Source organism: Antennarius striatus, chromosome 6, assembly GCF_040054535.1.
Source record: "Antennarius striatus isolate MH-2024 chromosome 6, ASM4005453v1, whole genome shotgun sequence".
NCBI lineage: Eukaryota > Metazoa > Chordata > Actinopteri > Lophiiformes > Antennariidae > Antennarius > Antennarius striatus.
The window spans coordinates 1,268,884-1,292,431 of NC_090781.1; the positions used below are offsets into that span (position 1 = coordinate 1,268,884).

At 46.7% G+C, this 23,548-nt stretch overlaps 1 protein-coding gene across 4 annotated transcripts in view; it reads right to left on the reverse strand.

The window, feature by feature from the left end:
• The window catches only part of bcas3 (BCAS3 microtubule associated cell migration factor), a 275,380-nt gene that overhangs the window by 217,363 nt on the left and 34,469 nt on the right, over nucleotides 1-23,548 (reverse strand). For all 4 annotated transcript variants that reach the window (XM_068318311.1, XM_068318310.1, XM_068318312.1 and 1 more), the window contains exons 12-15: nucleotides 21,107-21,277; nucleotides 17,225-17,318; nucleotides 5,349-5,482; nucleotides 1,114-1,456 (exon numbers count right to left, since the gene is read on the reverse strand). In XM_068318311.1, coding sequence (XP_068174412.1) covers nucleotides 1,114-1,456; nucleotides 5,349-5,482; nucleotides 17,225-17,318; nucleotides 21,107-21,277 — 742 coding nt within the window. The remainder of the gene's footprint in view (nucleotides 1-1,113; nucleotides 1,457-5,348; nucleotides 5,483-17,224; nucleotides 17,319-21,106; nucleotides 21,278-23,548) is intronic.

The window sequence follows — 23,548 nt, forward strand, 5'->3', positions numbered from 1 at the left end:
AGGGGAATGCCTCAGGCAGCAGAACCCAATGAGAGTGAAGAGGAGGAGGGACAAGGCCCCCACCACTCAAGAAACCCTGACAATGTGGAGGCACTCACCACCAGCACAAGAGCCCCATACGCCAGGATCTACCAGAGGAGATCAGAACCAGGGTGCAGAATGAGCAAAGATGCCCCTGAGACTGTCCAGCACACAGTAGCGGGGTGGAAGATCATCGCTGGACCAGTAGCAATAATTCATCCACGAACCGGATGGATTATAATGTTATTTCACCCAGAAGATGAAGTTTCATTCTGACTAGTTCGATTCTTTAACAGAGCACAAAAGCTTTCCTAATTTGAAAAGAGAAACGAGGACTGGGGAGGCAGCAGATTCCCCGTCATGTGGTTCTCTGAAATGTTGATCCAGTTCCTGACCTCACCCTGACTGCGGCACACCTTCTGAAGCGCAATATTCGTGGAAACCCATGACTGAGGAGAACTGTGATATTTTACACTGAGTAACACCTCTGGGGTCAGGCGGTGCAGTGTGTGTTATCAGTGTGTGTCTGTGTCAGATAGGGATACAGGCGGTGTGAGCAGGCTGCGCCGCTGTTTGACAAACAACCCACACAAGGTTGTGGCACACACACACACACACACACCAGAGTACCTGGAAAAGAGCTACTGAGATGACCCGTCACTGGAACACACACACACACACACACACACACACACACACACACACACACACACACACACACACACACACACACACACACACACACACAGATAGTAACTGTAAAAGCTCCACAGGTAAAGAGGACGACATCATGTCCCTCTAATGTAAATGATGCTAATATTAGTGAACAACAGATGACGCCATAAAATCTCCAGAAGCCACAAAATCCTGAACAGATTCAATCAAACACTGTTTTTATTTTAAAATCTTCAAAAGCTTGAATGCATGAACCGGTTTGGAGTTCCCTTTGGGACCGGGGGCCCCGCTCCTCCCCAGTAGTGTGAGAGGATGCTGCTGTGATGCTGTGAGGCTCCACAAACATGTGTGCTCTGTTCCACTGAAGGACAAGGAGCTGCAGACACCTTCACCCCCCCCCCCATCCCAGCTGCTCACCGTGTAGCGGAGACCCTGACGGACTGCTGGACAGGCCGGGTATGGGGCTGCAGCGGCCCCCGATGCCTCCTCCTCCACCCAGGATGCAGCCGCCTCCTCCTCCTCCCATGCTTCCCCCGCCCGCCGCTCCTCCCAGCGCCGCCACCCGGTTCAGCTCCTGCTCCATTTCCTCCAGGCCGGCGCTTTTTTGAAAGCGAGACATCCTGTTGACCACCCGGGGGGACATGTGTGTTCGGGCGCAGGGTGCGCCGCCGTAGGGGTTAACGGGGAACACGTGGGTGGTGCCACGGAGGGTGCTGATGGCGACCCAGCGACTGTCCTGGCTGAAGCACATGTCCTGGACCTGGAGGGGGTGAAAACAAACAGGACAGGCAAAACTGATTACAGACTAAGCAAAGATGAAGCTAGAGCTGAACTCTAGCTAACACTGACATTTATGGACGTCAATCACGTTTTTCCAATGGGGAGGGCTGGGGGACAGCCTGATGAGTTTGTCAGGGGAAATCATGGAACTTGTCGCCATGACGACTGATCCAGTTACAGAACAGAGGACGGAGAATCAGAAGTTGGGGCAGCTTACCATGAAACAGAGTCTGTGGATGTCTGAGCTCACCGGGGAGCGAACAGGGTCTCGCTCTGAGCAAAGCATCATGGGATCGGCCCAGAACAGAAAGGAAACACCAATAAATGTCATCGGAGCACGTGCTGGCAGACAATGAGTTAAAGCCAGTGAGGACACCAATATTGACGGTGACTTTATTCCAGTTTTTATTCCAGTTTGGCCTCAGGCTCCGTCTAACTCCAGACACAACTCATGAAAGCTGCTGGTCCAGTGATGTCAGCTGGTTCTGTGGATTCACACACTCTTCAGCCTGTCACCATAGGACTCCGCACGCAATCCGAAGTAAAGCCACAACAAATGCTCTTCAACTGGTTCAAAGTGGCACGAGCTGGGGTTCTAGCTGGTTTCCAACCAGCGAAAAAAATCCTTTCCTGATTTCTGATCAAATGGACATCTGGAGAGAAACCACAAGAGATCCTGGGATGCTAATGGTTCCAGCTTAAAGACTGCTGGTTCTGAGAAGAGCCTGGAAAGCTACATAACAAACAAAGCCGACCTTAAGCCGGACAGAAGACAATCAGACAGTTGGACTTGTGACGACACTGAAACGAGTGTTTGATGGCTGCATCATGACGGGGGTGGTGGTGTCCCTGCTGGCTGGGCTTCCCCAACAGAGCGCCGTACGAGGAGATGCTATCTCCCTGGGTATGTCAGACATGCAGGAAAGCAGACACACCGGCAGCAAAGGGCCAATCAAAGGAGAGGGGGGGGACTGTTCAGATGAAAGGAGACAGAAATGTTTAAAGTACCGTAAATATTATAATAGTTTGTCTTTATATCGGGGAATTTTTTTCGTAATGCATTGACCGTGAGTAACGAAGGATTACGGTAACACGAATTATTATAAATGAAGTCTGAGGGAAGCTGGATGGACTGGAGGAGAATCAAAGAGGGGGGGTCCAGGAGAAAGTTCAGACCAGGAATGTCCAACCAGACAGCCCTGGACCCGGGGGCCTCTAATCTCCTGCCAGGTCGGGCTCCCTAATTGTCCCCAGCAATGACAGTTAATGGGACGTCCTCTGCATACCAGACAGGTACCATTCTCCACACAGATGAGTGAAGGGGGGGCTTGACCTCTGCTGGGGCTGATAAGGTGATGATTTGGGGGAGATAAAGAGCAACTCTGTGTGTGTCATAATTGGTCACAATAGACCCAGTCAGAAAACGGGTGCCTGAATGTAAATGATCAGTGTGGGGGGGGGTCTTACCTGGGACGGTACGCTTAAAGTGTCACGAGCAGGTAGGTATGCAGCAGTCGTCAAACATCATGTGGGGAATCGTGGAATGTATTGAGTCACGGGAATGTGGAGGACATTCCAGTGAGGGGGGGGGGCAGCTCAGGTGTCACAGGGGTGGGGGGGTTGGGGGGGGTTCAGGCCGGTGTTTCACACGGGTGGCAGGAATGAGAGCGAGATGTTTTCTGGTCAGTCCACAGAGAAGGAGAGCAGTCATGAGCTCCTCCATGAGGAGCGCAGAAAGCTGCTGTCTGAACAGAGTCCATCGTGTCCAGTCGCTACAGTGGGGGGGGGGGGGCTAGATTACAGGGTCAGACTAGGTCCACAGAGAATGTGTAATTTACTGGATTACAATACCTTTGACCATAATTCTAAACCCAAATTGTAAAAGTAGGAAGAATGTATTTACTTGTTAAACGCAGGAAACCAACACAACACAAGCAAGACAGTCACAGACTGTAACATCCTGCAACACCCCTGAACTCAAACCTGTACCCTGACCTACTCTCAGAGGTCAAAGATCAAAGCTAGAGCTCTGACCTACTGTCATAGGTCAAAGATCAAAGCTAGTAGTCTGATCTTCTGTCATAGGTCAAAGATCAAAGCTAGTGCTCTGACCTACTGTCATAGGTCAAAAATCAAAACTAGTGCTCTGACCTACTGTCATAGGTCAAAGATCAAAACCAGTGCTCTGACCTACTGTCATAAGCCAAAGATCAAAACTAGTGCTCTGACCTACTGTCATAGGTCAAAGATCAAAACTAGTGCTCTGACCTACTGTCATGACTTTCTCTATGTACTAAATAACTGCGTGGTGAGCGTTACAGTAAACGACGTTGTCAGTCTACTCTCCTGTAAACAACAACATCCCATCATCCTGTTGAAGACACGTCTGTTTTATTGTCTTAACACTTTAAACTGACTTCACTGGGACCGTCTCCACCCATCACGTCTATCGTAGACTGGGTACCGATCCATGTGGACGCTCAGAACGATGACCTGAATTGTCTTCAGTGTCCATGTTGGTGAACGTCTCCGTGAAAAGAAATGCATTGTGGGTTCGTTTCCCGCTCAGAAGTTCACAGAGATATGGAGAAAAAAAAGGAGGAAACGCTGCAGAAGACCCCAACAGGAAGAAGCAAAAGACCACAGGAAGTGACATCTCAGAAAGGGGAACTGCAGTAGTCAGAATGGTGACACGTGGTGTTGTGAGGACCACCTTCTGTTCAGGTGGGTGGGTCTAAAATATTAAAGAAGGACAGGGAAGAGTCTTACTTCAGTCCATGAAGGAGCTGACTGCTCAGCAGCCGTTGAGCTGCCCTCTAGTCCAGTGTGCCCCCCCCCCCCAATCTGTATTCTGGTCCTCTTCAGCCCCTTCTAGCCGTTATCAGCTGCAGGTCTGTTTACCTGGCCTCGGGTCACTGACAGCCAGCGGCATGTTTGACATTTGGAGACAGATAAGGCGTCTCTCCACCCACCTAACTGAGGACTATCACTCTCTAGTGTGTGTGTGTGTGTGTGTGTGTGTGTGTGTGTGTGTGTGTGTGTGTGTGTGTGTGTGTGTGTGCTGATAACCCCTTGCCCAAGCACTAGGCTGAGGCCAGCATTCAGTGTTTACAACGGGTCGGATCAAAGAAGGCTCAGTGTGCAGCCGGTCAGCGGACCTGCCGTTTGGTCACACATTAACTATAGGCAGGCTGAGAGTGTGTGTGTGTGTGTGTGTGTGTGTGTGTGTGTGTGTGTGTGTGTGTGTGTGTGTGTGTGTGTGTGTGTGTGTGTGTGTGTGTGTGTGTGTGTGTGTGTGTGTGTGTGAGTGTGTGTGTGTGATAGTTTGTTTTTCACGGTCAATAATCCTGAACCCAACAAGGCCTGAAGCACTTTTGTTGAGTAAGCTCCTCTGGAAGCTTTCTCTGGGCGCTTTGACGATTAGAAATCACGAAGGTGTCCACCATCTACTGTCTGGAGTCAGCCAATAGCAGACGAGCACAGGGTCAGGGTCTGCCCAATGGGGTCGTGAGATGATGGTGAATGGGGGTACCATTGTGTCTACATAACACCCACACAAATGAAACCTGGCCCAATCAGCTGATCACATTTTCCCGTCCTGAGAGACATTTGACTGTTTACTGGTTTTGTTCTAGAGTCCAACTTCAACAACAATATGTCAGAAAAAATTAAAATGTAATGAAATGTGTGGCCCCATAATGAGCTGGCACCTCATCCGGGGTGTACCCCACCGGTCGCCCTGCTCATAAGCGACAAAAGATGGATGGATGGATGATGGATGAGACCCATTACTGGAGCTGATGATGAGTGTGGGTGTGTTTGCTGGTGTGTGTCCCTGTGTCTGGGGTGTGTGTGTGTCTGTGTGAGCACACCTTGGCCTCCGTCTCCCCGCGGTGCAGGGTGTACAGGTGGTGCACGGCGCTCTGGGACGACGCCCAGGGGTGTGTGAGGATCTGGAAGACGTGGAAGTCGTGTCCCAGAGTGTCGGCGGTCACCAGCAGCATTCCTGCAGCGAACACACGTCAACACCACCGTTAGCATCACCAATTCACCAGAGAAACTCCATCTGTGAAGTCACACCGTTTTATGTGCAGCTTATTTCACTGGAATGTGTTTACTTTACATATTAGATTCTCCATTTGGTACCAGTTAGTACTGCTGTTAGTACTAATGCTGCCTCCAGTACAAACTGTGTGTTAATACTGGGAATCTTTTTATTTCTCCTCTCCACGCTGGGTTCCTATTGAAGTAACTGTATTTTTATTTTAGTGCATGATGTTATGTTAAACTAAAATCTTCCCTTTAGGCTGCGTCGCTGCTGTGCCTTTAATAAATAAACTAAACCAATAACAGAGCTAATAGTAAACGGATGCAACGACTACCATCAGCAGTGTGTGTGAAAAATGTGTTCCTAAAGCATTACAGCGGATGAAGTGGTCTAAAATACGGTTTTCCTGAAGACCCTTGAACGCATCATCGCACTCATCGTGACCGTAGTTAGGAGACTACATTTAACAGAACGCTTGTGATCTAATCTGAATTAGTGTAGAGACACAACAGTTTCTACCGCCGTGACCCAGGTGGTGCATCACCAGCGTCTGATTCATTCGTTTGGTTTGCAAAAAAAACTAACAAACACATTTTCAGAAAACCTTTTAGGAGTCAACTCTTCAAAAACAGAATTATTTCATCGCTTCCACCTGGACCCCTGTAACATTCTGACTTTAGGGAGCAGGAGATCGACAGAATTCAGTCGTAAGAGTTATAAAAAATATTTTAAAAAATAATTTGGATTGGTTTGGGAAAAAGTGGCAGATTTATAAAGTACACTTAAAAGCCAATTCATGACCTCTGAAGGTCTCACTGCTAACTACAGCATGACTAAAAAAAAAAGATTTAGATTTCAAGATTTTTTTTTAAACTGTACCTTTAACAAATAAAACATCATCAAAAATATAACAAAAATATACACATTTAATTTTATTATCAATACATCCAACCAGGTTTAAGTCAATGCTGGAAAAATATTTATGACTTTTACTGACATGTTATTTTCTTCTTGAAGCAGTCTCTACACTGGAATGAATGAATTTGAATGACTGTGTTTTATCTAATCATGAACTTCTGTTGCCATGACAACCTTATGATGCAGTGAAAACAAACCTTCGGTCCCTTACAAACATTCTCTGGACACTTAGTTGGAAAAAAAAACGACAAAAAAATACAGTTTGAATGAAAAATAACGTCAGATGAAAATGCTCTGCTTTCATTTGGTTCATGACGTGAAGTTCAAACGGCCTTTTTGTTGCTGTCCAACGCGACCAGAGGACGGCTGGACCGTGCCAGTGTTTAAACTAGCGCTGGTAAACTGATACGAAATACAGCCAACCCAAGCATCTGAACTGTATTCCAGTCCAGCGGTTCACACGCAGGCAGGCCGCCCCGCAGACGCTGCAGCACACATGCGAGACAGCGTGACAGAATTAGTACGGCTTTAAAACAAACAGAGCAGCCCGTTACAGCAAAGCAAGCCATCGTTTGTTGTTGTTACACAACAGAGACGCCTCTGGCGTGATGGCTGGACGTAAGACGACGAGTGTGTGTGTGCGAAAAAGACCATCGATAGGTCATGGGCGAGTGTGTAGGTACATTAGGATTCACAGAGACACCCAACCACAGCCCAACGCCAGCGTAACCCCCGGTGACAGGCCCATTCATTTGGGCCCGTTTTATTTGAAGCTTGTCAAAATGCAGAAAGTACAGGTCTGCACCATAAACAACATGCTCCGCTAACCACACCAGAACGAACCCGAGAGTCAGCTGGCTGGCTCGTAAAACAAAAAAACAACACGGCAGTGCTGTTCCAGCGCAGCCCCAACCCCACAAGCCTTTAAAGCTCCTACAAACAAACCCAGAGATCCAAATGTTTGAACGCATCACTGATACAGAGAGGAGGACATGAGGAAAGAGTCTGGACTGGAGATCAGTCCCAGACTACATGATATTAAAATAATTAGTAATGTTCCTCAGCCTCTCTCCATGGAATCTTTTGTCCAGTAGGTTCTAATTAGTGGCCAGCCGTTATTGGGTGGCATGTCAGATGTGAAAAGAGGAGGTTGGGATGGCATGGGATTAAAAGGACTCAGCAACACATGCATGGGAGATGGAAAACTAACCCCTCTGGAAAAAATTAAAACACGCAGCTAAATTTCACAAAAAAGTGGATTTTTTTTTGTGTTTGAATGAAGGGCAGTTCTATTTACGGCCCACAGAGAGGAGGAACGGAGGAGGTAGGGGATAAAAAATGGACGGTCGTGCAGATTTTCATAGGTGAAGGAAGGAAAGCCGAGGCCGGGCCAAGTGAAGTGTGGATTAAGACGGCGGTTAGCTATTCATGCTGTATCAGAGCGACCAGAAAGCCAAAGAGGAAAGGCCCAGGGCCTGTAAACTCTTGAAAACCCACACCCCAAATGAGGTGCCAAGCCACAAGAAGCATTTGCGTCAACTGGGAATAGAGAGAAAAAAGGGACGGGGCCCGTCTAATTATAGAGTCTGGAAACGGAAGCGCAGGGTGATTAGGAGTTGAGGCACTGTGGTCTGTTTATCTGGGAGCTTCCTCTCGCTCTCGAACCCTGCCCCCCCCCACACGCCTCCCTTTCTTTCTTCCTCCTCTCTGTGTTTTGGTCCGGCCCCACCCGCCGGTGGCTGGACAGTCTGGCCGTTGGGTTTCTGACAGGAGAGACTCCAGCCAGGCCGGCTTTTCTCTTCTGCTGATGGTGGAGTCTGGGCTCCAAAAAAGTACCAGCTCCGAGAGGCTGGGGAGCTCTGAGAGCTCTGAGAGCTCTGAGTGACCGAGGATGGGGGTTTTGTGGCCTTGTTGAAATACAGAGGCCTTCACCGTGAGGCGTCAGTCGGTTAGCCTGCGGGAAGGCCAAATTAAAAAGTAGCTGAGCCACTTGGCGGGTGAAAAGAGAGGGTTTCGGGGAAACCAAAGGCTGGCCGGAGCAGGGTTTGACACGTCCTATTTATAACACCTCGTCTCAGAGGTTACTGTGATATTTACTATGTTTTAGGACCAGGATCGCTGGCACACGCACTTAGACATGCACTGAAAACTGGAAGAGATAACCTCTAATTTGCCATGTGTGTGAGGCAGGAGACTGTACGGGACGCGAGGGAAGTGATACAATCATCATTTCCATAAATATCTTCTTTTGCCGTCTTTTTTCCCCCCAAAAAAATGGTCTTGTTTTGTTTTGCTGGAGGCTTTAGTGTCCCGTTCCTGAGCATCCAAACACAAAACATCTGCTCAATCCCACCGATATTAGGAGGACGTTGCTTTTTTTTTTGTGCGGCGGTTGGGCTAGCCTCATTCCTGACAGAGGCAGATGGGATGAGGGGGTGGGATGCAGAAAGAGGGAAAAGCTAGAAAAGAAACGGAGAGAGCAACAAAGAGGGTGGTGATTTCCCGACTTGGCAACACAAAAGGCCACAACAAACCTAGTCCACTTTTTAATTAACAACACTGGGCTCAAAAAAGCCTTTGAAAACTGGGAAAATCTCAAACTATAACCATGTGGGAGGCATAAAGCTTACAAGATGGAGCACTTGGGGCACTCAGATAGCTTTACTGTAACCAGGATGCATAAACTTCAGTGCAAATGAGCCCAGCGCACAAAAGAAAGAGGATCCATCTCAACACGAGGCTCCGTCTTCAGGGCTGTGGATGTGTCCTAACCTACGCTCTGAACGCAGCACACACCAGACCAACATGGCCATGTAGGACCCACTCACAAATATTACCCACAATCCCTCCACAACTCACCCACCAATCCGCTCCCACCTTGTTTCACTTCAAAAATAAACAGTTTGAAGTCTAGTCTGTTTTCACTGGAGAGCCCAGGAAGTCCTACCTTATCACAATGACACGAGAGAGGTGTGATGGTTACATAAGAAAGAGCTGTGTGTGTGTGTGTGTGTGTGTGTGTGTGTGTGTGTGTGTGTGTGTGTGTGTGTTACTATCAGGCAGTTTTACAAAACTCCTCTAACTTTCTGCGGTAAACAAATCAAATTGTCTAGATTTGACTTCCTCATAACTTATTTCGACTCTGCAGTCCTGTGTTAGTGTTCAGAACACACAGTGTGGTGATCCACCCAACAGGAGGTGCCTGGGGTAATGACAGGACCGTTAAACAGACTACTTACCCACTCAGATCATCTGGATGTCGGTTTTAGACGTAGGAATGGCGGCGCGTTAAAACCTACATTAGAACAGGAACTATGACTGATCGTAACTCACACGTCTAACGAAGCCACGGCTCGGAGTAGTTTTTTTCCTGAAATGTTTTTGTCTGTTTTGATTACATTGAAGAGACGACAGACGAGAGCGACACGCTGTAGCTGGACGATTAGCACGACAGCTACAAGCGCAACCATATCGCCATGGTGACCATTAGACTTAATGCCTTTACTTTTCTGCACACTGAATCAAAATACTACCACAGGTGTGCGACCGAGGGTCGTGTTTCTGATCACAACGACATCCAGGCTGCTCCGTCATCACCTGAAGTGAAGAACAAATGGATGGAACATTTACATAATTGAAACGTCCCCATGAAAAGGTTCCTTTTGCCATGAGCAGGAGGACCAGTGACTAGACGAGAACATGAGGTGAGAACATCCAGGAAGCTTCTGCTCCTCCCGGTGAGATGTCATCCACCTCAAATCTGTCTTCAGAGAACCTGAAGACTGTTTTGTGTTTGACTCCCCAACACAGAACAAACAGGTTCTCAGAGCGCTTTAACAATATCCCTCTTTAGAGGGCATTCTTTGAAAAGCCCCAAAACAAATCGCAATCCACAATCTCCTGATGAAGAATTTGGGATTGTGATGTGCACGTAATCCCGTTCCTCAACAAAGAGGCAGACACTTAGGCCACAGACGTAAGCTCCTTGTGTTTACACGGCCTCTTTTAAACTTCTCAGACTTGTGTTCGGTTGTGTTAACTAATGAAATCCCTTCAAACACTCAGAGCCGATGGGCACAGATGAGATTTCACACCGCCCCCCCCCCGGGGCCATTGATTGGACAGACACGACCTGAAAGGGAGCTGTGTCCGGCTGCAGTGGAGCTCAGTTAATTAAAATTTGGATTTTGGCACAACGGCTTTAATGTTTCTGTGTGGCAACGTCAAGATGTCGTAATTACATCACACACAGAATATCTTGTTGCTCAGAAAGAATAACAATACAACGGAGCATCTGGAAACATGAGCTCACACGTGTGAGTCAAACAGTGATGTCATCAGCAGAGTGGACACGCATGCACACCGGGTGAACTTTCACCACGACCACGACCAGCAGCCTGAAGGCGCTGATGCACGCGTTTAGTTTCCTCAGACACATTTTTGATTTCATGTTGACATGGAAACTTTTCCTGGTTTTTAACTTTAGTAAATGGATTAACTTCAGGGGGTTTCAGCGGACCAGTGTGTCTCTTATCTTCATGTCATGCTAAATGACTCCACAACGCTTTGACGTCGTTATTAATAAAAACATTTAAATTAACAGTTGGTTTAGTTTTTATCTTGGGTTATTGGAAAAAGTCAATCATTGTCTACGCTTCTACCGTATATCCTGTTATTACTTTGATGATGTATAAACGTCATGTTGGGATGCACACATTTTTTTGAAGCGCATCCCAGGGATGCTCTACTTTCTGGAGGCCAAATGAACTCAGGGCAGCTGAGATGCTCACAACACCAAATGTGACCCCTGAATGAAGACATTTGATTTGTATTTATGTTTAACACCCGCAACTGGAAGACTCAGCAAGACGCTGGCAGCATACAGCTAGGACCATTAATTAAAAGTAGAATGTTAAGATGTAGGTTTAGATTTAATTCCCACACAGCAGTCCTAATGAAACGAAGAGGGAAGTCTTCTCCCGATACCTCCAGAGCAGCTCTAAATCACACTGGAGCCAGCTGTGTCATGCTAATTACTATCTTGGTGTGAAGACACAACTCAATCCATGCTAAATGTGTGACTATAAATGTGTGGCCAAGCAAAGCTGCTTGTGTGTGGGAATTCCCCTCATGTTCAACATGTGCGTGTGGGTTCAGGGTTTTTCGGCGACGGCCTGGTTTCTTTTACACGTCAGTGAGACGGAGAGACAGAGTTATTACACCACGGAGGGCTGCCTTCACGGGACAGCTGCCTCCATGGTCAGACTCCACGGGCCAGGCTATTCATTAAACCAGCCTGTTACTAAACCAGGGCTATGGTTTATGGGACAGTTTCGTGTGGGGAGAGATTCGCTCTTGATTCATCTGCCATTACTCGTGGCTTTGATTCATATTCAGGACATTCAGACGGCTACGGACACGTGAAGTCCTAATTCTGTGGTGTCCTGTTGGACATGAGACAGTCGTGAAAGAAAGTCTCCACAGCACACAGGTGGAGGTAAACCCGACCTTCATGGAGCGTAGACAAAACGTGTTGTAACTGTTGGTGATCCGCGCAGAAGCGGCGACGTGGCTGTGAATCAGTCAGGACGTGTTCTTTGCTGGCTTGTTGTCTGTCAGCAGCATCACACAAACACAACGGGAAGGATTTTAGAAAAGCCGACACGTGGAAGAGAAAACACTTTTAAGTTGATCCAGAAAAAGTCATTCTTTTCAACTGTCTTCAAAATTGAGAGGTCATTTATTTTATGTTATTCTATTTTTTTTTTAATTCTTAATACATCATGAAATATGAATTATTTGTAATATGGTTGGTGGGTTGGGCGTGGGATGAGGAAGAACAATCTTGAACAATTTTGCAGCAATTTTTTTTATATCTCCAGAATCATTTCATTTTCTTTTCACAATGTTTTTAATGACATAAAAACTAAATCACAGCTAAAATGTGTGACGAGACGTTGAGCGGTGGGTCGGGGCAACATCAGAGGATGTATGACCTCTTCTCTCCATCGCTCTACTGTCAGAGCTGCACTAATATTAAATACCTGGAGGAGTGTTTTCATACAGTGACAGTGTAAAAAGCTTGGGGGGGGGGGTGTTGGATGTGTACAACACCCTCCAATGCCAGAAATGTATTTATTTTTATTGGGATAATAACTTCAGTGATTTAAAATAAGTTAATTGCTCTTTAAACCGTACATTATTACAGTCTTTAAGAGTCTACACACACACTAGCTCTAGTCCTGGGTTAGCTGTGTTAACAACATTCACGGTGTTCACAAACAGCTAGTTTGACGGGAAGACGACCATCACACTACCCACAAATGTCTTTTCCCCAATCGATATCAAAACCTTGACTCGTATCAGCAGGTCATGTGGACTGTGGGCAGACCCTGAAGACAGAACCGGGTGTGGGATCAGATGATCTCTGGGGTGGAGAGGGCGTTCAGAGGGGCGGTGTTGGCTAACAGCAGCTTCTGTCTTATTGTCGCCACCTTGTGGTGAGGTTGTGCCAGCGAAGGACCGCTATTCGTCACGATAACGCCCGCGACGCTGACCGACTTTACAGTCCAACAGCTACTTATACGTTTGATTAAAGTGGATGAGCTGAAGAATGATTACTATTAAATGAAATGATATTTTGTTATTCAGTCCAGAGGTTGAATGAGCGCGTTAGTTTGATGCTGTTACCTCTAAGTTAAGAGTCTGACTACTTCTTTCCCTGCTGGAGGGAATCGAGAGTGAAGGGCAGAGCTTCGTCTGGTTTCTGGATCAATCTCTACATCTCGTGCCAGTCACGATCAAACGCAGTCTTTTTTTTCCTGGACAATATATCTGCCATAAAAACATGAGCGAGTTTTGACACTGGCATCATACCTAATAATCAAGTCAGGGATCGTTAAGGACGAGGGAGAGGACAAGACGTGAAAGAAAACAAGCACACACACATTGCAGCTGTTAAAGAGAGCACTTCACCGCTGCACTTCATCTGCATCCCTCTAATTACACCACTAGGAATAGATCCACGGCCCGAGGAGCGGCGGCCGCCGGCCCGCCTTCTGTACGGCCTCCAACACACACAGGCCGCTGGGGTTTCTTACATAACTCTTCCCAGCCAAAACCTTTGGGCTTTCCAGGATCTGTTTGAGTCCTTCCATTGTTTCCCGCTCCGTCTATCTTTCTTGTTTCTGCCGTGTTGAGGCTGACCACTGTGGGGGGGGGGGCTCAACACGGCCGGGAAGGTAGTTCAGCGAAACCCATTTCCCCTATCGTCTTTGAAGGAGTTCACCCAGTCAGACCAGTGGACCTGCCACTCAGGATTCTGGACTCTGGTGGAATCAAAAGGCCTCTAATTATGGAGTGCTCCACAGCAGGCCACTCATGATTTAAAACCAGCAAAAATATAAACAATATAAGGAAAGACTCCTGCAATCACAACACTGGAAAGAAGGAGTTCCTGTACTTTTATGTGGACACTCTTATTACAAACCATAACTACAATGGATTACACAGAAAATCTGGCTCGATCGGCGACACTCGGTGATAACTTTGGCTTTATTTCAACGTAGTTATTGCAGCAAATGAGTCAGAAATATGAAGTGTCGTCATGGTCACACTTAGTTAACATGAGCTGATCAACACCCAGAATACCTAGCCTTAGTTAGCACAGTGAGATCCAGAACGTTAATTTTCTTTTTAGCTTGTTTTTTAGTGCACTAACACACTGTTGAGGTCAGGCATGGGTTAACTACAGCCTGTGGGCCATAGACGGCCCGTTGGGCTTCGTAATCAATCATATATAAGGTGCACTGGATTATATGGCACACTGTCAGCTTTAGAGAGAATTAAAAGCTTTTAGGTGCGCCTTATGGTGCGGAAAACACGGTATATAATTAATTTAATAAAATAAAAGCAGTTGTGAAATAATTTTTACAATAAGCATTGCATATGTATGCTTTGCTGCCTATGAAAGGCCAAAATCTTCTACATAAATGTTTCTACATGTACATTAGAACAAACATACACTCCGTCTATCTGCTCCTCGGCTGGCCTGCCTGTCAGATATTAGAATCTGTGTGGTCCACCAGTCAAAGGTTTGTACACATCTGATCTAGATATTCGATATAAAAACTGTTGCTCAGTAATTTTGACTGAATGATGGCTGACATAGAGTTGATCTCATACAAGAGCGTAACAAGTGTCCAAAAGCCAATATGTATTTGGACAGAAAGGACTCCCACTCCAAATATATATCCAGATTATAATACAAACTGGGAGTTTTGGTGGTCTTGCTTTCAGCTTAGCCCCATTGTCTTCCTGCTTCCCCACAGGTTCATCTCTGGTCCCACTGGGAAAAGCTACGGTAACACACAGCTCCAGTTAGTTAATGTAGCAGCACCCTGTCAACGGTGATCAAATGCTTTTGAAAGCCACTGCCATACTGTCAGTTCAAACTACCCGAGACAACGCACACATGTGTTTATGATCAACTCTCTCTTTGAATGGATGGCCAAGAAATGAACAGATGAATCAACCCTGAGAGGCTGAGTGGAGCCACAGCCTCCTGGACAGATGTTAGCGTCCACAGGTTCAATCCTGTAGGGCTACTTCTCAAGGACACGTTCATGTACTTGTTACACATATCCTACCTACTTCCTGTTTGCAGCAGGACTTTGAAGCATCGACCCTACTGAATCTGTTTCTGTCGTGGACGTCAGTTCTCGTGAGGCGGGGGGGTGAGTAGGTGGAAACTCCACAGCCACATCTTGTCTGTCTTTGTCTGCAATATCACCGTGTTCCTGCTGACACGGAGCTGCTGAGTTTGGTCATAAGTCTACATAAGGGAAGATTTGGGGGCTTTCAGGTCACGGGGTGAGAGCCATCTCTCAGCAGCTTCTTTATTAACTGCACATGCACACCTAACACACACTGCATTACATCCAGAGACGCACGCCCTTCATCACCGCAGGACTAACAGAACCGTGCAAAAGCTGACAAATGGCACACACGGACGTGACGAGGCAGCCTGTTCACACTTACAAAGCATCTACTATTCCCTTTCTTTTTGGGGTGAAGGTCAGCGGGGCTAAGAAAGCGGGAGAGGAGATTCCAGAGCAAAATAATGTGGTGAGAAACGAGTGGATGATTTGAATACGGAACCTCAGTGATTCACACACTCACAGCGCTCATCGGCACGAATGATAAAGTCATTTTCTTTCGACTGTCTCAAGAAACACTCGCCCGTTAATTTGAAATGGTATTGACCCGTGGTGGACAGAAGAAGACACGCAAACCTGTCAATTCCTGTTTTACATGAATGGTGAACGTGTGAAGTTCACACTAATACATTAATTACATACACAACATCTGTAGGACCTGAGGAACACGTAACACAATCACCACAGCGGTGACATCAAAGGTCAGAGTGTCTAAAATAAATAGGTCACAAGTGTGTTTTCACCAAAACTACATTTCCCACAATGCAGTAGTTCATTCCATTTTAACTCTGACTAAACGTAGTGAACAAAGTTAATGTCCTAACTTGTGTCTGATGTTATTTTTCTTTATTGATTGATAGTTTGATCCTTGATTGATGGAGTTCTGTGGGTTTAATAACCTGACAAATGAAAAGGATTTATGTTAGAACAGAGAAACAAACAAACATGTTTTTTCTGTCTAACTGTAATGTTTGGAACTAGAATCAGTCAGAAATTCAGTTATTTAACATTAAGGAGTAGTTACATTTAGTTACATTACACTGAGTTACATTTAGTTACATTTATTAGTTACATTAAGGAGTAGTTACATTTAGTTACATTACACTGAGTTACATTTAGTTACATTTATTAGTTACATTACGGAGTAGTTACATTTAGTTACATTACACTGAGTTACATTTAGTTACATTTATTAGTTACATTAAGGAGTAGTTACATTTAGTTACATTACACTCAGTTACATTTAGTTACATTTATTAGTTACATTAAGGAGTAGTTACATTTAGTTACATTACACTGAGTTACATTTAGTTACATTTATTAGTTACATTAAGGAGTAGTTACATTTAGTTACATTACACTCAGTTACATTTAGTTACATTTATTAGTTACATTAAGGAGTAGTTACATTTAGTTACATTACACTCAGTTACATTTAGTTACATCTGGCCCTGATGTTTGACCCCCTGCTTTAGGGGGTAACTCTGAGGTCTTTTCTCCTGGCCTTTATTAAAACAATTCAACTGCACATTTGAAGCTAGTTTATTATTTAAATTAGGATATTAATATTTGCTGAGCATTGTGCTCCTCTGACTGTTCATATCATGTCATATCTGATATTAATACACGCTGTGGACAGTCCCGCTGACGTCCACCTACTACACGTTCCTTCCTGCCTCCACTCACTGCCTCACATCACACTCTTCCTGCTTGTTACTTCACGAGCTGATGGTGTCGGTGTGGAGGATCGACCTATCAGAGACCGTTCGGTAATGGAGGAGCAGAACCTGATGCAAAGCGCGCAGCAGTTACAGTTCACCGCTGGAACGCAGCCTGGAGGCAAAATGAGGCTACAGATTGTGTGTGTCTGTGTGTGCCGGTTGGTGGAGACACACCAAAGAGACGAGACGTAAACCCAACACACACCATGTCACAACTCATGTAATCCCTCGCTCTTCTATGTCTTCTAAATTTGCATTGAGTGCTGTAGCTTCTGCCTCAAAAATGCATGTGTGTGTGTGTGTGTGTGTGTGTGTGTGTGTTTATGCGTGCAAGTATGTCTTACCACTGGGGTTGAATTGCATGCAGGATATGGGTTTGTCATGAGCTGGGAAGTGAGCCACAACTCCCTCTCCATCTGAGTCCTCACTCACCAGGACCTGTAACACACAAACAGACACTCACACTCACACACACACACACACACACACACACACACACACACACACACACACACACACACACACACACACACACAGAGCCCAAATCATTTTCTAACAATGAGAACATTGAACTCGGAGCGGGACTTTCCCCGCTCCAGGATTTCTCCTGACTTCTTGGTTGGGTCTGATATCATCACCACTCAGCAGCGCTCTTTGACTTCACCCCCCTGGGAGTCAGCTACATGCTAAAACCCCTTTCCATTTGGGTCATTGCCCTCTTCTGGATGAAAAATAATTACAAAACACATAGAAGAGAACATAAACAAGCATTTTGTGCAAAATGTTTCTTGCACTCAAAGACAATTCCAGCTCCTAAAATGTGAGCCGCATCTCGTGATGGGGAGTTTCTGTGTGAGACTGAGACGAGACTGAACGGAGTCCGGTCCAACAACAGAGACAAGAATACAGACACTCTCTCTTCGGAAATAATCTGACATTTCACATGTGGTTTTTTCAATACCTCATGGCAGTGGGGTTTCCTCTTAAAGGCAGATATCGACGTCAAAATAGCTTTGGCTAGCTACTTCTGAAACTTCCCTCAGTAAATGAAACCATTAGTGAGTTTGTCCATGAGTCTCTGTCTGGATGAATCTAAGGAAGGCTAAGCCGAGACCAGGAGCTGGTAGAAAAGCCCTTCAGCTACAACGACAGATTACATACAAACCCAGACTTGGAGCAACTTTGTGCACGAATGTGTGCGTGAATGTGGATCATACACAGAGTTTAACGCGACCCCAGTGTTGCCTTAATGATGTCAGGAAGGCTGATTGAGCATGTTAAATAACAACACGGCCTCTAAAAACCAAAGGCTTTGCAGCAGGAAAACACGCAGGGAAAAAGAAAGAGGGGGCGCACAGAAAGAAAGAGATGCTGACATGAAGCAGATCGCTTTTATTACAGCGAGGGCAGACAATGTTGTTCTGTGAGGGAATCCTGCTGGAGCCCTTTGAAACAGGAGCGTGGAGCTGAATCCTGTCGCTGCACAGGGGAGAGTGTGTGTGTGTGTGTGTGTGTGTGTGTGTGTGTGTGTGTGTGTGTGTGTGTGTCTGTGTGTGTGTGTGTGTGTGTCTGTGTGTGTGTGTGTGTGTGTTACGAGGCTGCTGCTCCAAATAAGGAAGTTCAAAGCCTGGTAGGGATGGGAATATCCTGGACCTCACCTCTATCACATCCCTGCCTTGTCCCATTTCTCCAGCAGCCCCCCCTTCGCCCCGGCCGCCGTCTGCCTGGCCCTGCCAGTGTTTATGGCCAGTGTACGGTTACAGTGTGTCGGCCGGTGACACAGTGCAGGCCTGCTTCTGAAGGCTTAGGGCCAGCTTATGGAACAACACACGGGCTACAGCGCGATTACGGTGAATGTGCAGGAGTGTGTGTGGTGACTACATCACTGACAAACTGTACAGTGTTTGCTAACACGCCTCATTAAAAACCTGACAGCTACTGCAGTGTGATTAATCACGGTCTGGAGACGCTGAGCAGAATTAAGTGGATAAAAGCTTTTAGCATTTCTGTAGACAGTAAGGGGGGGTCCTGTTCAAGGAAACTGGCATGGTTCAGACCAGTAAGGTTCAGACCAGTAAGGTTCAAACCAGTAAGGTTCAAACCAGTAAGGTTCAGACCAGTAAGGTTCAAACCAGTAAGGTTCAGACCAGTAAGGTTCAAACCAGTAAGGTTCAGACCAGTAAGGTTCAAACCAGTAAGGCTCAGACCAGTAAGGTTCAAACCAGTAAGGCTCAGACCAGTAAGGTTCAGACCAGTAAGGTTCAAACCAGTAAGGTTCAGACCAGTAAGGTTCAAACCAGTAAGGCTCAGACCAGTAAGGTTCAGACCACTAAGGTTCAGACCAGTAAGGTTCAGACCAGTAAGGTTCAGACCAGTAAGGTTCAAACCAGTAAGGTTCAGACCAGTAAGGTTATAACCAGTAAGGTTCAGACCAGTAAGGTTCACACCAGTAAGGTTCAACCATTTAAAATAACCAAAATGTAATCCGCCTCAGCCTAGTAAGAAAAATACCTAAATTTTAAAAAAAAGCAACCAACTACTAGACATGGAAACTACCTGTGTGTAATGAATTATATATGAGTTACATTAACAGTGTAAAGAATGAAAGGAACACAAAAGTCATGAGAACACACGAGATACGTCTTTACTCCACCAATGAGAACGAGATCCAGTCGTATCAATCCGCCTACACGTGGTAAAGAACGAGATCCGGTGTCACTGATGTTTACATCCACCAACACGTGGTAAAGAACGAGATCCAGTCTCACTGATGTCGTATCCATCCGCCAACACGTGGTAAAGAACGAGATCGGTCTCACAGATGTCGTATCCATCCGCCAACACGTGGTAAAGAACGAGATCGGTCTCTCTGATGTCGTATCCATCCGCCAACACGTGGTAAAGAACGAGATCGGTCTCACTGATGTCGTATCCATCCACCAACATGTGGTAAAGAACGAGATCCGGTCTCACTGATGTATCCAGCCACCAACACGTGGTAAAGAACGAGATCCAGTCTCACTGATGTCGTATCCATCCGCCAACACGTGGTAAAGAACGAGATCGGTCTCACTGATGTCGTATCCATCCACCAACACGTGGTAAAGAACGAGATCGGTCTCACTGATGTCGTATCCATCCGCCAACATGTGGTAAAGAACGAGATGCGGTCTCACTGATGTCGTATCCATCCACCAACATGTGGTAAAGAACGAGATCCGGTCTCACTGATGTATCCACCCACCAACGCGTGGTAAAGAACGAGATCCAGTCTCACTGATGTCGTATCCATCCACCAACATGTGGTAAAGAACGAGATCCGTCTCACTGATGTCGTATCCATCCGCCAACACGTGGTAAAGAACGAGATGCAGTCTCACTGATAATAGTTTGTTTCAAGCTAACGTCTGCAGTTTTCCTTCTTGAAGGGTTTTCAGCTGGGGGGGCGTGTTCCAGTGGGAGGGTGACATCAGGGAATGTGTCGCTGGACGAGTTCACAGGAAGTTCACTGTCTGACCAATGGCAGCCCGGCTCACATCTGTCCAACTTCCTGCCTTGTTTTGTGACTGGTGGTAATTGGTAACAGGCCAGAGGAACTGATGGACTCACAGCCACCTCACAACCAGCTCAGTCTGACAACACGGAAAATAAATTCACTGATTCTAGGGGCGGGGTCGGGGGCTGCTGATCACACTGCTAGCTCTCTGTGAAGCTAAAGCTAAGCTAAAGCTAAGCTAAAGCTAGAAGTTCTGCCCTCTTCCTGTATTCACATGAATACAAACAAGGTGAAGGAAAAGAGGAAACACGTGTTTGATCGTCTTTAACTCTACGCTGGTTGTCTTCTGTCTTCCTTGTTGTTTGAAACAGTTTAAAGCTTCGTAGGTGGAACAAGTCATTTGAAGGCAGAATGATGTGAGCCTGGGGAAGTGATCACGGTTTTTATCCACCCGTCACTTTAACACACTGAATAGCTCACGGCTCAGGTCATGTGGTGGTGGCACCAAACGACCTGAGCCGACACCTCCAGGGAGGAGACATCATAGAGCAGCTGAGCATCCTGAGGTGTGAATACAGCATTCAAAACTCCTTTAGTTGGAGTTCAGATTTAATAATTAGTTTGAACAGTTGTGTTGTTTAAATGATGACGTTTGACATTTGGTTTGTTGAGGACTCCCCACACGGGGTGAGCGACAGGGGCGTCTGGAGTCCTGACGCTCTGGACTGACCTGTCCTTCGCCGACGCTGTTGGTGTCGATAATGGTGACCACCCCCGGACTGTGGGGGCTACGGCGGTTGGCGCTGTGCGGTGTGCACTCCTCGTCCGGCGTGCCAGCGGGTAAGGTGCCCGCCAGCTGGGTGACGACTTTACCCACCATGGTCAAGCCCGTCTTTAACGTCTGCAGGGAGGAGGAGGAGTTAGTGGTCCATCGTCACTTTGACTCTTTTTCGTGAAACAACCTTCCAGGTAATGCAGATGAGCTGAGCTGCCGTGTGCATGCGTGTGAAGCCGTGTGTACGAGCGTGTGTGTGTCCCGATAGCGTGCAGCGCCGCGGCCCCCAGAGACACACAGATGTGTGTGAGGCTCCTCTGTGTCCGCTTAAGGCCCAGCCAGGGTGTCTGGCTCAAACACACCTCTGTGGCTCGATTGAGGGAAATGGATAGTGCTGCTTAAGTGGAGTCTATCTCACCTACTACACTGTCTTTGCCTAATGGAGTTCAATGCGTGTGACTGTGTGTCTGTGTGTGTAAGCGCCAAAGGGGCCCCGGAGAGCCTAATCAGGCATTCAGACTAGGCGGCCCTGTCAATACAATGTGGCGCCTCGCGTTTGTTGGGTCTGAAGATCGCCCACTGTCTCGCTTTGCCACTTGGCCAGGCACACTAACAGAGTCTGGTGCTGCTGCTGAGTGTGTGTGTGTGTGTGTGTGTGTGTAGTGTGTGTAGTGTGTGTGTAAAATGGAGTCATCAATTATTAAGCGAGGCGTTTGCCTCCTAATTGATCAACACTAATGTGTTTTCTAATCACTGCAGTTGTGGAGTTTTTAGTAGTAGTCCAAACAGGGGCTATTGATCTGCTGCTGGTGTGGTGGTGCTGAATGGGGGGGGGTCTGAAGGGGAATCATGTCTGATAGCTGACACACACACACACACACAGCTCTGACCTGGTGTCACCATTGAATTAGATTAGCGTGTTAGTGAAAGGTCTTCCTCCATCACACACCCCGGGCTGACGGCTGACGCAACGCAAAAAAAATGAATGTAAGAGCGAATCCAGAGCGGCCAACCAGCGGCCTCTCTCTCTCTTTTGTCTTCTTTAAAAAACAAAAGCCATTACACTTTAATGCTGCCCCCCCTCCACCCCCCCTTTGCTTCCATGTCTCTGGACATCAGCACTAAGAGCCAGCGTGTCGCGCCACAAGCCAGAAGGAGATACCTTGTCATCTCTATTGAGATATATGGTCCTAAATGAGGAGAGGGCAGGCCAGCAGACTGGCTGTCTGCAGAGCAATACCTCAGTGACACTGTCCGAGCCACTAACCCCCCCAACGTGAAGACGTGCTCTGTCTGATGCACGCTTCGCTAACCCGATAATGACTCTTCTTCTACGCTAGCTGTTGGGACTCATTAGCAGAGGGAAATGGGTAGACGTAGCTGTTGGTATGTGGATTAGCTCCCTGGCCCAAGCAGGAACAGACTAAAGCTAACAGAGCAGCTCCGTCGCTCCAGGAATGAGCTGGTATGAGCGTGGGCCTGCTGGCTGTTAGCTGGCCGCCTTAGCTTCGCTCCCCCGTGGAGGCGAGTGAAACAAGAGCGTCGCAGACAAAAGGACCGCAGTGGGGAAAAAACAGATAGGCAGGCTGATGAAGTGCCTCATAAGCCGAGTTCCAGTCAGCCAGGCGGGCCAGGTGGATCCGATGACAGCACATTTACAGATGGTCTCTGCAGAGCTGGAAACCCTGTGTTATGGGCTGTTTTATCAGAGCAAACGCTAAAGACAGACCAAATGGCTGTAGTCACAGTCTGAACATGGGAACTCATTTTAATTCAAGATCAACGTAGACCAGTTTAACCAGGTCTACGGGAGTGTGTTAGAATTCATACGATCGCAAAAACGTCAAAATGAAACCTCAGCTTTCAAAGAACGTTTAGTGGTGACATCATCTAACAAGTAGTTCATCAATAAGGTCAAATGAGGTGATGTTTGGGTTGATTTTTCTGTCAGAATCTTCTTCCGGCTCCAGAACCCATCATGCTGGACCAGAGGAAGCCTGGTGTCCATGTCGACTCACACATCTTTACATTCTGCAGATGAAAACTTCGATCGGGGGAATCAAAGACGGGTTGGTGATTGACTTCCTGTTGGGTTGAGACTAAAACAGACTCAAACCTGTTGGCCTGGAGGATCTCAGATCATCTCTCCAGAGTTACAGACACTGACTCTTGTGTGAAGCTTCTCTTCTCTTCCTCCACTGAATAAATAAAACTTTACGGCGTGTTCTACAGTTTTAAAGCATCTTGCATGCTTTCACCACCACCTCCACTGTTTGTTTTACTGCTTGGAAACTTTTGGAATATTTAAATAAAAACATTTGTGAGCCTCTATTTACAAAATGTGGAGATTTGCAGCTCTGGAGTCACTCTTTTATCGTATAAAAGATGGAACTGGGA